Source organism: Cryptomeria japonica, chromosome 4, assembly GCF_030272615.1.
Source record: "Cryptomeria japonica chromosome 4, Sugi_1.0, whole genome shotgun sequence".
NCBI lineage: Eukaryota > Viridiplantae > Streptophyta > Pinopsida > Cupressales > Cupressaceae > Cryptomeria > Cryptomeria japonica.
Window position 1 is genome coordinate 651214203 of NC_081408.1, and position 21504 is coordinate 651235706.

Consider the following 21504-nt stretch of genomic DNA (forward strand, 5'->3'; position numbering starts at 1 on the left):
ACTCTCAAAGCCATCAAACCTGTATAACCGAGAATCAGGATCAACACTACCGGTAGCCACAACCAAATCAGGATCATGGAGCTCTCTAATCACCACATAATATGGTGAGAACTCAACTATTTTACCAGAGCCAAAATGAAAAATCTGATAAATAGAGAGGAGGTTTGTCGAATTGTCAGGAACCAAAAGAACATCCTGAATACAACCACCTGTCAATGGAACAGTACCTGAACCTAAAACTGAAAGTTGTGCTGAGTTACCAACTGCAATCTATCAAGTATCACTGTGAGAAATTGAGGTAACAAGCTGCTGAGAGTGTGTCATGTGGTGAGAAGCCCCTGAATCAATAATCCAAATGGATGCAAAAGTAATAACTCGTGCAAAAAGAGCATGTCCTTTCCCTGTAGAAGATTAAGGAGGCTGAGGAGAATAAATATGATGTTGCTGCATGGCTTCCTCCAAAGCCTCTAATCCTTTCCAACACCGGGAAATAAGATGTCCTTCTTTGACACAGAAACTGCAAAGTTCTTTTGATTTCTTCTTAGTCTTGGAGGAAGACTCACCCGACTTAGAATATTTCTCCTGTTTGGCATAGGACTTCGGTTTAGAATGAGACTTAGGTGGTGGCTTGGAGGGACTCTCACTGCCAGCTGAATCCTTCTTAGGCTTCAATTTCTGCTTCTTGTTCTCTTTAGATGTCTGTGCAACCAACACTTTGTTCTTTGATCCTGTGAGAGAGTCCAACTGAGATAGGTGAGCCTGCTCACGAGTTAAGCGATCACATAACACATCAAATGAAGGCATGGTGAAACATGCACCCAAGGCATCCATAGTAGAATAAAATATAGAAACAAATATCTGATAGGGACCTCGAAGCTTAGAGAGAATTAGGTAGATACACTCTGTGTCTATCTTATTTTTACCACAACTGTGGAGGATAGTTCTGGTGGTTTTAAACTTGTTTAGAAAGTCCTCAATGTGAGGAAAGGACTCAGGTAACAAAGAAGAGAGTTTCACCTCAATCTGTAATGCTCTGAACTCATTGATGGTACCAAAAAGATCAATAAACCGGGACCACATTTCCCGAGGAGTGAGCAAACTATCAAGGTGAAAGAACAAGCTGTTTGAAACATGTAAGGAGATGACACCCATAGCCTCATCCATCTTATTTTTGTGCTGAAGAATATCAAAAGGACGCTGCAACTGAGGCTAAGCCTCATCCAAATAGGACCACAACCCTCTTGATTTGAGAAGCCTCGTCATATGAGCTTGCTAGAGGTGATAGTTCCGTGATGTAAGAAGCTCAACTGGAGAATCTGCCATGTGTACCTGTACCTATACCTATACCTGCTCTTGTGTTTTTTAATTAAATGATCTTTCAGACTAGACAGAGGATGTAGAAGGTTTTTTTTTTTTGAGTTTTAGGCGTTCTGATTTACTGAAGTAAATTACAGAAAGTAGAAAATAACACCCCCCACAAGATGAAAAACTAAACCCCAGTACAATCTGAGAGCCAAAAAGAAAAGCAAAAGAAAAAAAAATACTTCAGACAATATCTTGTGTACCTGGTAAAAATGCTGGAATGATGAACCCCAAATCTAAATAGGGCTCAGCAAGACCTTTCCGACAACTATTCGTTTGCCGAAAAATGAGTCTATTTGCCCAAGTTATGGCTCCCAGAGTGCAGAAAAGAGCTCCGACTTTGATGACAAAAACCAGGTACAAAATGAAAAATTATTCAAACCTTACTTCCACATTCAGATAGTGATTGAAAAGAGATTTCCAATGATATATGATACATCGAAAAAGGCCTCCGTTTGCCCAAGTTATGGCCAAAAAACCTCCCCTATCAAAAAGCATGTAAAACAAGGTCTGGTGGAGCTTCGATGGCCAGTGGGCGGCACAACTGGCGGCGGTGGTGCTTGGGCTGAGCGGAGGCGGCAGACCGGGGTGGTGCATCGACGGTGGTGGTGGTGGCCAGCTGGCGGGCAGGCTAACTGATGGGCGGTAGCGGAAGCCGCTAACGACTACCCTGACTGCCAATGGTAGCAAAGAGAGCCGTTGATCGCAACGACCAAAGTAACTGCTGTGGCAGTGGTGTATAACTGCCGTCTACTCCAAGCGGCTTGTAATCCGCATCGGAAAGCAAGCTGTTAAACTACAATTAAAAAAAAAAAAAATTGCGATTTATTTTAGGAATTGTGCCCAAAAAAGGGCAAAATAATTTTTTTTTCCAGAAGCCAAATTTGTCCAAAATGGACAAATTTTATATGAAAATGGGGGTTTTTGGGTGCTTTGAGCACAACGGTGAGGTCCATTTAAGCCCAAAATACCCAGAAAAAAGAAGTACCCCCAGATCCAACAGAAAAAAAATGCTGAATAATTGAAACCCTCAAAGCTCCAAAAAATTCTTCAACAAATCAAGAACAAGCTGCAACAAATATGTGCTCTGATACCATGAAGAAGTTGAGAAATCCAACTTCTCACAACCCAAGATCACTTGTATGCAAGAAAACCTGTCACAAGAGAAGAATGGAGACAAAAAACCAACAATGGCTATGAAGAAAGAAATTATTATTCAGAGAGGGAATAATAAAGAAATACAATACAATCCTTATAAAAGGAGATTGTGCAACCCTAAAAGGTATGCAACCCTAAATGAGAATGTATTTAATAATTAGAATAATTATTAAATACATACAATGCACAACTAAGAGAATCTTAAGAGGGAATAAAAAGTGACCTAATTAAACTAATTAAGTAAAATTAACCTTTTACTCTAAAAATAATTATAAGTAGTGATGTAATACTCTATATAAGTAAAAGGATTTATGAATATTCAAACTATACGATAGTCTAAAAAAAATGAAAACTTTATCTCTTTATATAATATCTTAATATAAAAATCAACTATTTTACCTTTAAATCAATAAAGAACAACGAGAATATTACAAGAAAACCAAAAATCGAAACAAATTGAAAAAAACCAAACTATTAAACTTTTCAAAATTATTTTAATTAATTATGCCTATATCAATAGGCATCTACAATGGCAGCAATCCTTATAGGAGGTTAGCAAGAATATGTAAAAGAACAACAAAAAGCAAGGATAAACATAAAAATTGAAAATGTAATTTCAAAGATTCATATCCCCAACTTTCGTTATTTGATTTGGATTTTATTCACCCTCTAAAAATAAAAAAAAGATTGATGGAAAGAAAACTATGATTTAATGAATAATATGATTTAAGTGACATATTTTTTATCAAACATAAATATACTAGTAAATAAATTCAAATTATATCTTACATAAATATTTTCAATATACAAATACAAATAAATAAATAAAAGAAAATGACAAGACCGCTCTACTCACCAAAGATCAAAAGGAATCCAAAAACGACTAAGACCATTGCACTTTACAAAATAGATTCAACACCTAGTCAAAGAAAAATTTCAAATTATAAATTGCATATATATTTTAATATAAAAATCCAAATAAATAAATAAATAAATTTGTCGCAAGATAGCAACCTTGGGAAACATGAAGGAAATTACGACGCACGCGGGATTACCCAAAATAAATAAATCTTGCATGTCGTCCTCACTTTACGACGCACGCGTTTTGCATATTGTTGAAAACCTCCGCATTTCCAGGCCACGTAAAGCTTGCATCCCATTGGCCGAGTGAGGTAGCCAAGCTTCCTTCTAGGCCAAGACAACTTTAAATATTTTTTAAATATTTAATAATAACAAATATATATCCATATATATATAGCTACCTACACATGAGACGAGCCAATAAGACGGGAAAATGGAGAACGAGGTTTTCTGTGAGGAGACAGAAATCGATTGGGAGGCAGTTCTGCGTGAAATGCCAGATTCTCCGGGCATTTGCCTCGACGATTTTCTGGTCGAGGACGGCTCTACGAATTTTCTGTTACCGTCTCCTGACGCAGATGGAAACGGAACCGATGGCTTGCAGAGTGCCAGTGAAGTAATAAGCGCTCTCACTGATCTTCTGTTTAATGACGAAGATTTCCAAAATTCTCCGGTAGGAGATGGAGGTGCAGGATCTATGGACATAAATTCTTTCCTTGCAGATGCTTGCAGTCTTCCACAGGAGGAAGTCTATGTGGAGAATTCTGATGACGTGAATGTGATTTCAGTCGAAGGTCAGATCCAGCGTGGCGACGACGTGGAAGGCTGTGCTAACGTGGAAAGGGCAAAAAATGAAGGTCAAATCCTGCGGAGGAACAGAGAAGACGAAGGACACGGAGAAGCGGATGCCTTTACAAGGAAGCGCAAACGGTAAGATCGCAGGGATTAGAGCTAAATAATGTAAATTTTTGTACAGGGGGTTTCCGAAGCGGAAATTTGTCTTGTTTTTTTGTACTTTGGAAATTTTGTAAATAGAAATAAAGATTCGTCTGTAAAGCCATGGGAGAGAAATAAAGCTCTTATGAGAAGCGTAAATGGTAAGACCTCAGGGTTTAGGGCTAAATAATGTAAATGTTTTGTACAGAGGGGGTTTCTGAAGCGGAAATTTGTCTTGTTTTTTTGTACTTTGGAAATTTTGTTAATAGAAATAAAGAATCGGCTCTAAAGTCACGGGAGAGAAAGAAAGCTTATGAGAAGAGCCTGGAAGCGAAATGCCGTATGTTAGAGAGGAAGTGTGGGAGGCTTGAACAGTCGTTGAATTATTCGGGCCTGGAAAACCTGGCGTTAAAGAACGAGCTCTTTCGAGTGACGAAACCCTACCCGCATTGTCATGGCGGCGGAGCAGAGCCTGCAGTGCTTTTAAAGGGTGCGTTGATTAATTCTTTGTGCGCGTAATGTTTTCAGTGTTTGGCGGCTCTGATTTTTTCAAATAAAGGTTTTAATGATTTTTTGAAGTGCGTGCAGATTCCCTGCAGAAGGAGTCCCTGCTGTGCGGCATGATAATGGCGGTGATGATGCTGCTGCTGTTTCTACTTCCTCACAAGGGAGCGGTTGTGGTGGTGGTGATTTTGGACGAGAGAGAGAGTAGCGACGATGAAATTGTTTGCAGAGCGGGAGAAGTAGGGTTTGGAGTTAAAAGGAGATGGAAATGGAGTCGGAAGAAGATGAAATTGTAATGGTTTCTGGTATAAATATATTAGTTTATGTCTGGTTTTTCCTTTTGTAATATTGTTGAAAGTATGATAGATAGTATAATAGTTAAAGACAAGTAAATTGGGATTATAGTTAATAATAATCAGTTACAGGCCACTTATTAATTTATTTGGTTATGTTCGATGAGAAATTTATTATTGTTATTGCAAAAGATTACTTTTGTTATTTAAAAATGTATAGTGTTTGTTTGTAAAGTTCATGTCAACATGTTTGTTATTAAACTTTCTTTCATGTATTTGGCCTCACCATAATGAAATATTATGTAACTTTTGGTGCAATTTGTTATTTTTTCTTTCATATAATATAATAATCTTCTTAATTTTTATTATACTTTATAATAAAAACATGTAATCCACAAATTTAAGCCTTGACCTTATCGTAATGAAATATTATGTAACTTTTTGATACAATTGTTAATTTCTCTCTCTTTTATATGATATAATCTTCTTGATTTTTATTATACTTTGATAAAAATACACAATCAACAAATTTTAGGTCTTGATTGACATTGAACATATTAACAAAAACATAAATATAAGAATATAAGAGTTGATAGAATCTTGACTCTTTAAACTAGCTTTCCTCATTGCCAAACTTATATTAAAATTAATAAGACTAGCAATTGCACTTTGGTGTGCAATGGGTACGCCCAATACAAGATGGGGAAATAAAATAATAACAATAAAAAAATTATATGGTATAGTATAGGTCCTTTGGAATCAATGAAACAAGATTGCGATGTTAGAATTTGTAGTATATATAAAAATGAAAATATGATCAAATGGAAAAGCAAATTGAAAATATGGAATACTTTTTTTAAGAAATTAAACCATTTCAATGATTCATCGTATCGAGATAATTGTTTAATGAGCAAAATCAAGTAGAATCAATTAAAAGAAGATTGAGATGTTAGAATTTGTAGTATAGATACACATGAACAATATGATAAATGGTTAATATTGTTGACCTTTGAAATAGTAGTGGGTAAAAGAAAAAGTGTTAATTTAGATAGTGACATATTGCAAGTTGAACACGTTTTATAATTTACCATTGTGACGTTTTATAATTTACCATTGTGAGACAACAACATCAAGTCTTTAACCATGTGGAGATCATTCATTTTTCAGCAACATCAAGTCTTTGAAATAAATGATAGGTAGATTGATATGTTAGGCCCAAACCATTCTTTTGAAGATTTCACACGTTGTTACAAAACACAATAAATTTGTCAAATAGAGTTTTATAAAGCATAGTCCATATAAGGACAAACACTATTGGATTGAACAAATGGTGTACATGTTTTGTTTTAGTATAGGGACTTCTTTTTAACAATTTTGTAAATGATCCACTTATAAGAAATTTAGATGAAATAAAATAAAGGAAAATGAAATTTGGAATGGAATGAAAACATCCTTTTATTTTCTAATTTTAAAAATTCATATAAGATTGTTGTTTGGTGTATACAAAAGCATGGGAAATTAAGAAGATTCAATGTGATAAGGGGTTGAAAAGGAAAAACCTAGAGTTGTTGTAGTTATGTTTGATTTCTTGAAGAGTTTGCATTTGATAACGTTGTTAGTTGTTCCTCTTCTTGTTTTCGCCAAGCAACATATGGGCTTTGTTGTATACGTGAATATCTTTGGAACGTGAATGGAGGGTGTATGCAAAGACTTGTAAGGTCACGAACCCTTAATTGCCATGAATGTCAATCCTTGTCGACCAGTATTGCCGATGTTGATTCTTGCTCTTTGAAGTGTCAGCCCTTGTGATTTGTGAATTGTTAAGGCCCATGCCATTTTTAGTGGTATTTGATGTTGAAGACCACGACTTCTTGGAATTAGAGGGATATTTTTTGGATTGTTTTGGTCCCAAACTGGGCCTATGTAATTTTTGAATTGAACAACAACAAATAAGGGATTATATATGTTATTTAAAAATAATTTAAGTATAGAAATCGGATATCCAATAAAATCAGATATCCGATTTTCTGAGACTTTTATATTTCGACAGTGACAGTCCTGTGAGTTATTTTTAGCTCACGAGTCGCGCAATTTCATCAAAATCCGATATCCGCTCCATCTGATATCCGGTGTTTTGACAAAAAAATGCTAAAAAATAGATTTAGAGGTAAGAATTTTATCGTTTTGAATCATTTTCATTCATTTTTTGTTAATGTTTATTTGATTTTTCATTGAAAATATGATTTTTTTCATGAAAACTAGGTTTTTTAAAATCAAATACCTAATTGTTTAAATTTGTTAACTAAATTTAATTGTTTACATTCAATTAGGTTAGAAATGGGGGATAACAATGAAAACACTGACCAACCACAATTGCAACAACCAAACCCTCATTTGCCAAACCCCCCCTCAATTCAAGGTTTGATTGCACAAAATATGAATGAATTGAGGGGGATTGCAGAAGTATATCGTAGGATCCCTCGTCTAAACCCAATGTTTGATCCTCTCACGTCAATCATAAAAAGTATGGAAACCATGACTGAGGAGCACGATGCTACCCTTTTGTGGTGAGATTCTATGAAGGAAAAATATGTAGATGGCTTGTCGTTTAAGGATATCAAGGATCTTGAGATATCCAAAGCCGAAATCGCCTCATTGTTTGTCAATCCCGTATTGGTCAACCCGTAGATCCCAAAAAACAAAACTTTCTATTAAATGGTGCACAAATGATGGGATTGTGAAAAACTTTTGGGATCGTTGGTGGATGGTTTTCGACAAACCACCCAACAACAATCTTGATATCCCCTTCTATTTCATAAAAAAAATGTATGCTGAGTTTGTTTTACACAAACATGTGAACTACTTTGACATCCAACCTTTCCAGGGTGTAGGTTTAGGTATGCCCCAAAATAGACCTGGGGCAGTCAGAGTAGTCCAGGGCCCATATGTCCCCCCTCCTCCCGTTGATCCCCCACCCGCAGTTCAGGATCTTGATATCATTTGTGAGGCGGCTTCACAGACCATATCGACTATTCACTCTTTGAGTAGCCTTTTGGTTTCTCAGGCTGCATCAGTAGCTCAACCTACTCTTGATGATAGTGGTGCATCTGGTACCAGTGACACATCATCCTTGGCTCCACACATATGTGTGCCCCATAGTTGTGTCATGTGTGGGCACGTATGCTTGGGTCTAGTTGGACAACCCGTTGATCCTCCTGTGGATAGTGCATATTATGAGGTGCATGAGATGCATGATGCACCAGATGTTATTACACAGACTGGAGGATACCCTGGGGAGTCCTCACATGCTAGAGGTGAGGAGGCACCGTCATCATACATTGATGATGTAGTGGTAAGATTTGTATTTTCACAATTCATGTTATATTTTAAATAAATATTTATAAATTAGATAATATTAAGTACTAATTTTTATTTACATGGTCTATTTAACAGTTGATGACCGAGGATGAGTTGAGACAGACTCAGGAGGGCATCTTGTTGGCCATTTCATTTGGCCTTGATAGCTTGACGGTACATATATTATTGCACCTAGTCGTTTGTATTTTATTGTACATACATGCTCATCATTTATATTGGTATTAATTAGATTATGTAGTAACTTGCATGTATATCTTATTTTACTCTTGTAGGGCACAAGCAGCGCGAGTGCGGGGCAATGTGATTTAGGATCTGGTAGTGCAGTTGGAGACAAGGGAAAGGTAATTGAATGCAAATATGATTGAATGAATAGTTTAAATAACTTATAGTGATTATACATGTCTAGACATAGATTGATAGTTTCATATACTTGTGTATATATACAGAGAATTCTTGGCTTCACATCCTTGATGACTACACCCAGTATACCTGAAGAAGAAGAAGAGATGCCTCGAGTAGATGTGTGTTTATTTTATTTTTTGATTAGTAGATATAATTTGTTATTATTAGTGACAATTATTTGCTAACTTGTATCAATGTCATGTTTCTGAACATATGTAGGTTGTGTATGAAAATATTCAAAACATACCTCCTCTACCGAAGACATACATCAAGAGTCCTGCAAAGCTGAAGAGAAAACGTGGAGATGAGGTAAACATGAATAGTTCAATTATAATTCATTTTTATGTTAACTTTTTGAATGTGAATTATATAATATAACTAATATTAATCGTGGTTTTTTTTTCTTGTGCAGGATCCTTCAGAGCCGAGCAGTGCGGTGAAGGGGATCGATTTTGGTGATCCATCAACAACTTAGGATGTTATAGATAGTTTTGGGATGCTTACATGTCTAGTTGGCACATATATTTTGTATATGGACATACATTCACGTATTTAGACATACATTTTGTTTTAGTTGGCGTTTATGCCATATTTGTGTATGGACATACATTTGTAATCATTTGACATTTTTATATATACAGAAGTTGATATTCGATCATATAAATTGTTTCTCATCTGTGCGTGGTGTTATCATGGAAATCTTTAATCTTCATTCCAATAATTAACAATGGTTAATAATGGCTATTTAATGAACAATATAATTCATTTCATTTCATCGTAAGTGTTGTTTTTAAAATGAACAATATAATTCATTTAATGAACAATACAATACAATTCATTTAATGAACAATACAATTTATGAACAATACAATTCATTTAATCAACAATATAATACAATTCATTTAATCAACAATATAATACAATTCATTCAATGAACAATACAATTCATTTAATGAACAATACTTGATACAATTCATTATTACCCAATATAATACAATTCATTCAATGAACAATACAATTCATTTAATGAACAATACTTGATACAATTCATTATTACCCTACGCATGCTCCTATTTTGCCCCCCCACTTGATTGAATGCTCGGGGTCATACCCTACCGGAGTCGTCCCTTGAGCGCCCTAAGTGGTCAAAATTGTCAAACTTTGATAGGCCCTAACTCGGAATCCGTGGCACTTGTGAACGATCTGTTTGAACCTACGGGGCCATGAGAGGGGTCTCTACAAAAGCCTATCTCGGTTTTTCAAGTTGCCCTACGATTTATTAGGGCAACAATTTTTTGGTTGGTGAAAAAATCGTCAGTCTCACTCAATGGAATGTTGTCGCGTGGCCAATTTCTCATTTTGCTTGTTGCGATGACGAACCGTCGGCTCCGACATGTCCAGTTAGGCATTATTACCCTATGCATGCTCCTATTTTTCCCCCCCACTCGATCAAATGTTTGGGGTCATACCCTACCGACGTCGTCCCTTGAGCGCCCTAAGTGCTCAAAATTGTCAAACTTTGACGGGCCCTAACTCGGAATCCGTGGCACCTGAAAATGATCCATTTGAACCTACGGGGCCATGAGAGGGGTCCCTACAAAAGTCTATCTCCATTTTTCAAGTTGCACTACGGTTTTATTAGGGCAGCAATTTTTCGGTTGGCGAAAAAATCGTTAGTCTCACTCAATGGAATGTTGTCACATGGCCGATTTATCATTCTGCTCATCGTGATGATGAACCGTCGGCTCTGACATGTCCAATTAGGCATTATTACCCTACACATGCTCCTATTTTTCCCCCCCACTCAAACTTTGACAGGACCTAACTCAGAATCTGTGGCACCTGCGAATGATCCATTTGAACCTACGGGGCCATGAGAGGGGTCCCTACAAAATCCTATCTCATTTTTTGAAGTTTCCCTACGATTTTATTAGGGCAGCAATTTTTCGATTGGCGAAAAAACGTCAGTCTCACTCAATGGAATGTTGTCGCGTGGCCGATTTCTCGTTCTGCTCATCGCGATGACTAACCGTCGGCTCCAACATGTCCAGTTAGGCATTATTACCCTACGCATGCTCCTATTTTCCCCCCCCACTCGATCAAACGCTCGGGGTCATACCCTACCGACGTCGTCCCTTGAGCACCCTAAGTGCTCAAAATTGTCAAACTTTGACGAGCCCTAACTCGGAATCCGTGGCACCTGCGAATGATCCGTTTGAACCTACGGGGCCATGAGAGGGGTCCCTACAAAATCCTATCTTGGTTTTTCAAGTTTCCCTATGGTTATTAGGGCAGCAATTTTTTGGTTGGCGAAAAAATCGTCAGTCTCATTCAATGGAATGTTGTTGTGTGGCCGATTTCTTGTTATGCTCATCGCGATGATGAACTGTTGGCTCTGACATATCCAGTTAGGCATTATTACCCTACACATGCTCCTATTTCCCCCCCCCACTCGATCGAACGCTCAGGATCATACCCAACTGGCATCGTCCCTTGAGCACCCTAAGTGCTCAAAATTGTCAAACTTTGACGAGCCCTAACTCAGAATCCGTGGCACCTGTGAATGATCCGTTTGAACCTACGAGGCCACGAGAGGGTCCCTACAAAATCCTATCTTGATTTTATTGGGGCAGCAATTTTTTAGTTGGCAAAAAAATCGTCAGTCTCACTCAATGGAATGTTGTCGTGTGGCCGATTTCTCGTTCTGCTTGTCGCGATGATGAACCATCAGCTCTGACATGTCCAGTTAGGCATTATTACCCTACGCATGCTCCTATTTTCCCCCCCCACTCGATCGAACGCTCGAGGTCATACCCTACTGGCATCGTCCCTTGAGCACCCTAAGTGCTCAAAATTGTCAAACTTTGATGGGCCCTAACTCAGAATTCGTGGCACCTATAAATGATCCATTTGAACCTACGAGGCCACGAGAGGGGTCCCTACAAAAGCCTATCTTGATTTTTCAATTTTCTCTACGGTTTTATTAGGGCAGCAATTTTTCAGTTGGCAAAAAAATTGTCAGTCTCACTCAATGGAATGTTGTCGCGTGGCTGATTTCTCGTTCTGCTCATCGCGATGATGAACCATTGGCTCTGACATGTCTAGTCAGGTATTATTAACCCACGCATGCTCCTATTTTGCCCCCCCACTCGATTGAATGCTCAGGGTCATACCCTATCGACGTCGTCCCTTGAGCACCCCAAGTGCTCAAAATTGTCAAACTTTGACGGGCCTTAACTCAGAATCTGTGGCACCTGCAAATGATCCATTTAGCCTACGGGTCCATGAGAGGGGTCCCTACAAAAGCCTATCTTGGTTTTTCAAGTTTCCCTACGGTTTTATTAGGGCAGCAATTTTTCGGTTGGCGAAAAAATTGTCAGTCTCACTCAATGGAATGTTGTCGCGTGGCCGATTTCTTGTTCTGAGAGAGAGAGAGGAGGAGAGAGAGAGGGAGAGAGAGGGAGAGAGAGAGAGAGAGGGAAGGAAGGAGAGAGAGAGAGAGAGATAAAGAGAGAGAGAGGTCCTATGGTGTCGTTAGGGGTCATATGGTGTCTTAGGACACCATAGGACCCCTTAAGACACCAAATCATGTCGTTAGGGGTCATATGGTGTCCTAAGGGGTCATATGGTGTCCCATGAACCCTTATGACCTCTTAGGACACTATATGACCCCTAATGACTCCATATTGGGTCGCTTTGGGTCATATTGTGTCCTAAGGGGTCATATTGTGTCCTATGACCCCTTAGGACACCATATGACCCCTAACGACATGATATTTGGTGTCTTAATGGGTCCTATGTTGTCCATAGGGGTCGTATGGTGTCTTGGGACACCATACGACCTGTTATGACACTGTTATGGATACCATATGACCCCTAACGACACCATAGGACCCTTGAAGACACCAAATCATGTCGTTAGGGGTCATATGGTGTCCTAAGGGGTCATAGGCCACAATATCAGATATCGGATTTTATCGGATATCTGATTTTTGTAATCAAATTTTCAAATTTCAAATTTCGGCTCGGGAATGCTTTGGTATTTGGCTTGGAAGTGACAAGCCTGGAAAGTCAACTAAAAAAATGTGTTTTTCAGTATTCCTTGATTTTCCAGACTTTAAACTGGTGGTTGACGACTTTTTTGTAACCAAAATTGATAAAACGAAAAGGGTTTTTTAAGGACGTTCCCAACTTTCCAACAATATAAGGCTTGTCTTATTTTGACTTTAATATATAATTATTATTTATTTTCTAATTGAATTCTGACAATAGTCCTAATTGATATACTGATTGAAAAACACTCATAACTTTCAAACGGTAAATTTTTTTTTGAAACCGAAACATGCGTCACATCCTATGCTTCGTCTAATATAGGGAAAAATTAAAAAAAATAAATTTCATAAGGTTTTGACCAAGTTAAGGTGGTCAGATGTAGGAGTTTCTGAATTTCTGAAAAGCTGTAGTAAAAAATTCATAAATAATTATTTAATTTATAAAAAATTAAAAAAAAAAATGTGTCACATTCGAACATGAGTCTAATACTTATATTATAAATATTATAAAAAAATATTAAGATTTGATTGTGATTAGAGTGGTCAGACATACGTCTACTTCTTATTTTTTTCCTGAAATTTTAGTACCACTGCATTGAAATTTGAAATTTTCATCAAATAGGTTTTTTTTTTCCAAAAAACAACTAGTAGCTTAGAAACTACATTCAATTTTCTATATATTCTCTTCTTACATATTTTAAAAATAATGTTCACAACTTATTCAAATTTTCATGTCAAGTTGCATAACTCTGATTTTCTGAAATTTCATTGCCACTTAAGGGCCTGTTTTGGCACACCATGATCCTGCACATACCCATAATGGTGATTGTCCATTTGGTGCTGATCTTGTGAGTGTTGACTTTATTCTTGTTATGAGGTGTGACTTTCCTATGCCTGCAGTTCCTTGAACAATAATTTTCAACAGTGGTTGCAAACTATTACCATGTAGATGTGAAATAACTATATCATATGCCTTTTGTTGTTGTATACATAGGTTATTTTGGGTCTGCTGCTGGAGAACATGATGGGGATGAAATGTTTGACGATTGGAGTGTATGAAATTTGTAGCTATTTCTTTTTCTTGTGGACTGAAGTGATGTTCCCCCCAGTCATGGTTCAAGTCAATATCACGTTGGCCAAGCATATTAAGTTCATCTAGGTGAATAGGAAGTCCTAGGTATGAAGTTGACAGTACTTGCCATTCACTGAGTATGTTTTTTGGCATTTGTTCTACATCGCTTGAAGAAGTGCTAGGATTAGATTTTTCATCTACTTCTGAAGGTGTGCGACGCACATTCCATGGGTTGTAGTTGTGCGAGAACCTTTCCCACTGTGCTTGAATTTCATCATTTGTTGAGGCGAAATCCATTTCAATGTTGCAGAATGGGTTGTACAATAATATTTCACTCCAAAAAAATGCTTGAAAACACTTTTCTTCCTTTGTAGGGATGGTTGTGAATAATGGCGATACTCGAACTATGACTGGTGTGGCTCGCTCTTTCCATTGATCATGCTTTCTTGATGCTTTGAAGGACCATTTTTGAATTACTTCAATAAGAGACATTCTCTCTAAATGTATTGGTTGTGCCATGTAAGATGCAATATAGTTTGGATATGTGGATGTGATTGGTACATGTTGGAATTTTTTTTGGTTCACATTTAAAGAAAAAAATGTTCTGCTACAAAGGGAGAGTGGTTGCTTTAGCAGAAGGTGGCAACTTTCTTGGGCACCTATATCACGATCCACAAGGTTGTCAAGAAGCATTTTGTGAAAAGTATTAGGAGCTGGTTTATCAGACTCAAAGTTGGTTGATATTCAAGATAACATTGCATGGTATGTTTTAGATTTGTTTTCAGCTTTAGCTACATATTTTGCAATATATTTGATCACAACATCAATTGAGAGAACATGTTGGCAATCTACATTGGCCCTCCATATTGAGAGTATAAATGGGTTGTGAATATTTAGGCGGTTGTCATTGCGAGAAGGGGTGTGCTTAGACTAGCCATTTTCATCATTTGAAAGAGATGACTTTTCTTTAATGCTCCAAGGGGCTTTATAACGACATACAAGAGATGTCTCCTTCCTTCGAAGGCATGTATGGATAGTACACTTTGTATGTCTTTTAATAAGATTGACCAATTCACAATAGTCAATGGAAGAATCACTTGACACTATCATGCTTGTGTCCATCAAGCAAGGGTCATCAACAATGGATCAGTGGAACACTTGGTTTCTCAATTCAAGACTTCGTGGGTTCCATGCAGAGACATATATATCAATGTAATCAAGTGAATTTTGTACTAGCTAAATGTTATTCCATTGTAATTTTCCAATGTCAGGTGCTTGTGGTAGCCAGATGAAACCATGGATATGTGCAAAGCCTCTATGTTACCATTCATACCTGGGAAATGATGTTTTTAGAAAAAAAGAAAAAAAAGAAGAAGAGTAAGAGCTGATGGTAAAGTAGAAGGTCGCAAGAGTTATACCTATACCAATAGTCATTTGCGCCAAGAAGTTTTTCCAACACTTCTTCATGAAATGCAATAAATCTGTGATGCATGTTCATTGCAGTAAGGTGTGGATTTTGAACTATATTTTGTAACCTCCACCTAGCAGTTGCATATGGATTTGTAGGTGTGGTGGATGGTATGATATTATGCAAGTCTGGCCATTTTGTATCAACAACACTAAGTGTGAAAAATAGCATTGGACAACCAATTTGGATGACCATGTCTATAAGTTCCTTTCTACGTTGATTTCAGAATGGTTTTATTCCATGAATTGACGAGCTTAAGCACATTAGTTGATGTGCAAGTTTGTCATCAAGCAAGTCCTTTAATCTGTGATGAAGGTCAAAAATTGTTATAGGAATTGAATCATCAAGTTGTTTGTGGAGAAATACAGATGCAGTGGCTTGACTTCTATGACACATAAGTATATTCAATATGAAGTATCTAAACCATGGGTGTTGACCAAACCTATTATCATGGTATCTTAAAAGATGGAGAGCATACTCATGTATCTTAACTTCTTTGAGACGTGGTTGTTTGAATGCAGCTATACCTTTAGGGAACAAAGTGGGGAATGACATTACAAACAATTATTTAGTAGTGTATTCATTTATAGGAGATGGGGAAATGGGTGGCCATTGAACTATAGGAGTTGGGCGTCCTTTCCCTAGTTGTAGTAAAGAGCGCACTTCTTCAACCTCTTGATGTGCAAGTGGAAGATTTGCCATAAATGAATTAGTCATTTGCAAGTTCTCTATCAATGGACCATCCTCTATAACATCTTGCATGAAACTTAGATCAATGGGATCAAGATTTGAAGTTGTTGCATATAGTAGGTCAAATATATTAGTGGGGTTAATGGGTAAAGATGATAATGCTAATTCATCTAATTATACATCTTTTTAGTATGGGTCATAGAAAATCTTATATTGTAATGGCTCATGGACACGTCCTTTACTAACATAGAAGTTGTATTGTTGTTGGCCAATTCTTACCTTTTTTACTATTATCATGTCCAATCCATCTATACGCCTAGGAAAGTGGGATGCAATTGAAGAAATATCTTGAGCATAACAAATAGTGTGGCCACTATATTTTAGTTGGCCTCCTCTTGCATATAATCCTTGCTATAAACATCTCCTCAACTTGAGTTAGTTTACAAATATCGAGGTTGCTCACTAGGGTCCATGTTGTTCCAATTTGAGTAGCGGTGTCCACTTTTTTCTGTTGTGCATCTATAACAAGTATTTATTCCATTAAATTCTCGAGTTTTAATTCCTGGATATCTCTCCATACAGATTAGACATGTTGAAATCTTTGAAAGCTTGTCCAATTTTGAACGAAAGTTGTTTCTAGCAAAGCAATATTTTTGACAAAAATGGGGGACTATGGATTTCGACAATTGGGGTAGGTTGACTTGTATGTTGGGTTTGGGGTGCATGTGTTTCTAGAGGGGTTGGAAAGTGGGGAGATGATACTGTGGATGTGGAGGACCATCCAACAAAAAGTGTCAGGTTTCTCGTCTTCTTTTGTAAAGAATATTTTTCCTTCCATGGTACCTTGCGCATTGCATTTGATTTCGATGAGCATGTCTTTCTTCCACTGTATCATTTGTATTTCCATGGCACGGTGTGTTGAGAATGAAAGCAATATGATCTATCTGTGAATGAAGATCTTTAAAATATAAATATATAACAAATCAATAATATGAATTGAAGTCATGTATCTATTTGCAAGAGTTGTTTAAAAACATCTATATACCAAAAAAAAATGCAAGTGTAATGTGAAATAGCATATGAAACCACTATAAAGAAACTTGTGAGATTAATTGTTCGAAGAAATAAATTTTGATCATAAATGTACAACATATGTTTATTTGAGGTTGATTATTTTTACATATATGAAATGTTTACATTAATTTTTTTTATTGTGTCAATTTAAGTAAATTTAGAAGCATTATTTGAAGTAACATGACTAACTACAATACATGATGATGACATAAAAACTTGTTTAAACACATCTGTAAACATACCATAAATAATGCAAAATAGTTTGATATATATGTTTGACAAAAATTATCTTTACATATATTGACAAGTGAAATACATAATATTGAAAAAGATATACAAAACAAATACATATCTATATACAGTGTCAAATATAACTTTTAGGTAGGCTTAATGGTTGTAATAACAATGCTTTGTGTTTCTTGGCTAGAAAATGGAACCATTTTGATGTTGAGATCAAAGAAAAATTGGCAATCAATAACATTGCTCAATATAGGTTCCACAACATTAGGTTCCGCTAGAAGAAGCTTAAAATCTTCTGCACCAACACCCAACAAGGTATTTGATGGTCCTTCGAATGCGGTAACTTTAAGAAGTTCACCCGTTTCATCTTGCAAGTCCATTTTAAGCATGTAGCTAAAATCGCATTCAAAGAGATTAGTAGAACACTTTGGACATTGAAATGTGTTGGGTGAACTTTGTACAACTTTTTTCTTGCATTTTTTTGTCCACTACTTGTGGACAAGAAAGGTAGTAAAAGTTGTCCAAGTGAAGTTTTGTAATAGTGGACTTCACACATACATTTTTTTTGTCCGGAAAGATTTCATTTGTAATAGATGAAATATCTATTGGATTTTCAAATCTATGGAGGGAAAGGTGGCTTTGTGACAATGAAATGTAGGGTTTGTCAAGCCCTTTCTTGGCATACCATGTTTGTAATGTTGTGGTCTCCAACAAATCTGGATTGATTAAAAATGTAGTTGAAAAGATAGTATCAAGTGATTTTCCATTCCAAGATACTATATGAATAGACTTGATCAAAAGAACAGGAGGATTTGGTTCTAGGGACATTTCAAATATTTCTTTGCCCTCGATTTGACAGTGACCCCAAAATGTAATATCTATGGTACAACTTGACATGTCTATGATTGTAGCAGTATACTTTATTGTCTCAGTGCCATCTCTTTTACGTATGGTTGATGTAGGGGACATGGATAAAACTATTCCAATGACATATACAAGGGAATTGATAGGAAATGACTATAGTGAATCCATGCTCTTAATGTGGAAGCTATGCTTGGGTATGGTAGAGTCTATGCATGTAGAAGGACTTACTGTGGAAGAGTTGTGGAGGATTATTTCAAAAGGGTTTGTGGAGCTACTATATTTTGTGTTTGCCACTTTAATACGACCGTTGGAGATCACATAAAGACTACTAGAGTGAATAACATGGTAAAAGATATCAACAAGTTCATTAAAACAAGTCACATGTATTTCAGAACCTAACATGTCTACAAAATCAAATCCAAAAACTTTCTCGTCATGTCCTGTATTTTTTAATTCGTGAATAGGGGGTTTTGCTAATGCTTGACCTTCAATGGACCATTGTTTGTGATATGGGGTCAATGTTTTAATGGGAATAAATGGGAAAGGGTTCAATGGGTCTTTAGAACTATTTGATGGAAGGTAGGCAATAGCTTGGAGGAGTGGAGTTGGAGATCCAATGATTCCTGCATTATTTGAAATAATGTCCAAGCTAACAATTATAATAGCCCTACAATAAAATGAGATGTTTATTTAGTAAGGAGGTCTATAAGAACAAAAAAGAATGAAAAATAATATTTGGAAAATGTGGACGTATGTGTATTTGTCGAATATCTTGCAAGAATATTCTCTAAGGCAGAGAATAAAACCCGTGACTAAAGCTTCTTCCAAAACAAGATTGTTCGTTTGGTCAGGAAGCAATGTTGGATGGGTGTGCATACCATCCGAGAGTTATACTTGGTATTTGACATTTTTAGAATGAGGTTGTTGAATGGAATGTATTGCCATAACTTGTAGAGAAGGGTCAACAAGAGACATACCTGCAAGGATGTCTGCTATGGCATTTGCAATTAATGTTGCCAATTCAAACTGACTGGAAGATATTGGCCTGTGAATAAGTTGAAATATGACAATTAGGTTGCGACAAAGAAATTACGGTCAACATGAAGTTGAAATTGAGTGGGAATAGCATATTTGTTTATATAAATTGAAATATGTTAATTTTTTTTCTACAAATGTAGTTTTCAATAAATAAGTCTTCAAAGAAGCATTCAAGTTGAGATTGATTTGTTTGGAAAAAATAAGTGTTTGAACGGTTGTTGAAGTTATCCACCAATCTTTCCTTTTTTTCTAACTATCTTTATAAACTATAATATAACTCTTTGTTTCCTTGTTAAGCTATGTTTAAAAGAACAAGTCATCAAACCTAACTCATCTCATCTAGCCTATTTTTAAAACATGGAGAGTATATAATGAGTTTTATACATCTCATTAAACATTGAAGCAAACTTTTAACAAATATTTTTTAAAGTATTCCCTGTGATACAACTCATTTAAGCTATTTTAAAACTATTTAGTTAAAAAAATAAAGTTCTAAGATACATCAATATGAATCGGTACATGAAGTAAACTTTTTAAAATTGTTATGTAAAACATATCTATTTCTAAAATTGATGAGTGTTTGAAGCTTAAAGAATCATATTATATAAGAGAATTTACATTGATGGATTAGGTACGTCACATAATACCAAAATAAAAGTTTATTTATTTACTTATGTCGATAATTTACATTGATAGATTAGGTAGGTCACATAATACCAAAACAAAAGTTTGTTTATTTACTTTTGAGTATCTCTATTGATAGTTGTAGCACAAATATAAGTGTACGGTAATTACATTGTGAGAAGATAAAATAGCTAATCACATATTTTTTAAGTGTACCTCATATGAATCAATGAAAAAGGAGGCAGAGGAGTCTTTATCACTTGAATAATGTCGGTGATAGTATATCTCCTTAAGGAAAGTGAATAGCCCATCCAATTCTTCCACAAGAGGCGTTGATTGACATGTAAGTTTGAATTTATGTACAATATCATGACAACTACTAGACACAATTGAAGCAAGATTTTGGACATTAGTTGCAAGACAACGTGGTTTACTCACAGAAAAACATGATTTTGTTGGCATGGTTGTGATATCCATTGCCAATAAAGGGCTTTCAATACTTTTGGTTGTATCTCTAGTAGACAGTTCAATGATATCATCACAATTTGTATTTTTGGCCATTTCTTGATAGGAGTAAATTTGAAGAATGTATAAGTATCAAATAAATAAAAAAATAAGGATGGGTGAACTATACTTTTGTCAATCCAAACATAATGAAATGTATAAACATGATTGTCCATGTTATTAAACTATAAAATTCAAATTAAAAATTAGTTTTTAAAATGGAAATAACTATTTCAAATATAAATAAGTGAAGAATATAATTTCTATCTATTAAAATGTTGTTGGGCAATAGTTACGCCGAACAGGTGTGGAAAGGAAGTAAGGAAAGAAATTGGTCTATTTTTCAAATACATTTGTGTATCACATGAGGTCAATTGGTAGGATATTTAGTGAATGATGTTGTTTATGCAAGCAGAGTCTCAATGAAGAAGTGATAGCTTCAAATCAATTATGCTTCCAATTGCAATGATTTGAATGAAGTGAGTAAAACTAAACCTACAAATCAAAATGATAAGTAGGTTTTATGACCAAAAGATTCATATTATTTTGAAATATGGATGTGGGAGAGAGGGGGAAATTTAGGGATGAGAAGAGGAAGAGATAGAGGAGGGAAGAGTGCGTGACTGAGAGAGAGAGAGAGAGAGAGGGGTAAACAGATAGAGATAGAGAGGATGATAGAGAACGAGATGGAAATGAAGATGTAGAGGAAGATATAAAGAGGGAGGATTACACTATAGAGAGAGAGAGAGAGAGAGAGAGAGAGAGAGAGAGAGAGAGAGAGAGAGAGAGAGAGAGAGAGAGAGAGAGAGAGAGAGAGGACTTGTGTATAGATAGAGATGGAAGAGATACATATATAGAAAGGGATAAATAAGGAGTGATATATTTTATAATATAAATTAATCTATTAATACTACATGAAAATATATATATTAATATTTGTGTTTAACAATATATAATATATACAAATAAAAATATTATCTATGT

The 21504-nt window shown here is 36.0% G+C and overlaps 1 protein-coding gene across 1 annotated transcript; it reads left to right on the plus strand.

The window, feature by feature from the left end:
• Window positions 1–3799: 3799 nt before the first annotated feature.
• LOC131047767 (bZIP transcription factor 60) lies at window positions 3800–5262 on the plus strand. The gene is made up of 3 exons (XM_057981558.1): window positions 3800–4311; window positions 4587–4807; window positions 4906–5262. The coding sequence occupies exons 1-3, from the start codon at window positions 3815–3817 to the stop codon at window positions 5115–5117; spliced, it is 930 nt and encodes a 309-aa protein (XP_057837541.1). The 5' UTR covers window positions 3800–3814; the 3' UTR covers window positions 5118–5262.
• Window positions 5263–21504: the final 16242 nt, after the last annotated feature.

Coding starts and splice junctions, on each gene's coding strand:
- LOC131047767 (XM_057981558.1), top strand. CDS start 3,815: ATGGAGAACGAGGTTTTCTGTGAGGAGACAGAAATCGATTGGGAGGCA. Junction 4,312..4,586: donor TTTACAAGGAAGCGCAAACG/GTAAGATCGCAG, acceptor TTTTGTTAATAG/AAATAAAGAATCGGCTCTAA. Junction 4,808..4,905: donor GCCTGCAGTGCTTTTAAAGG/GTGCGTTGATTA, acceptor AAGTGCGTGCAG/ATTCCCTGCAGAAGGAGTCC.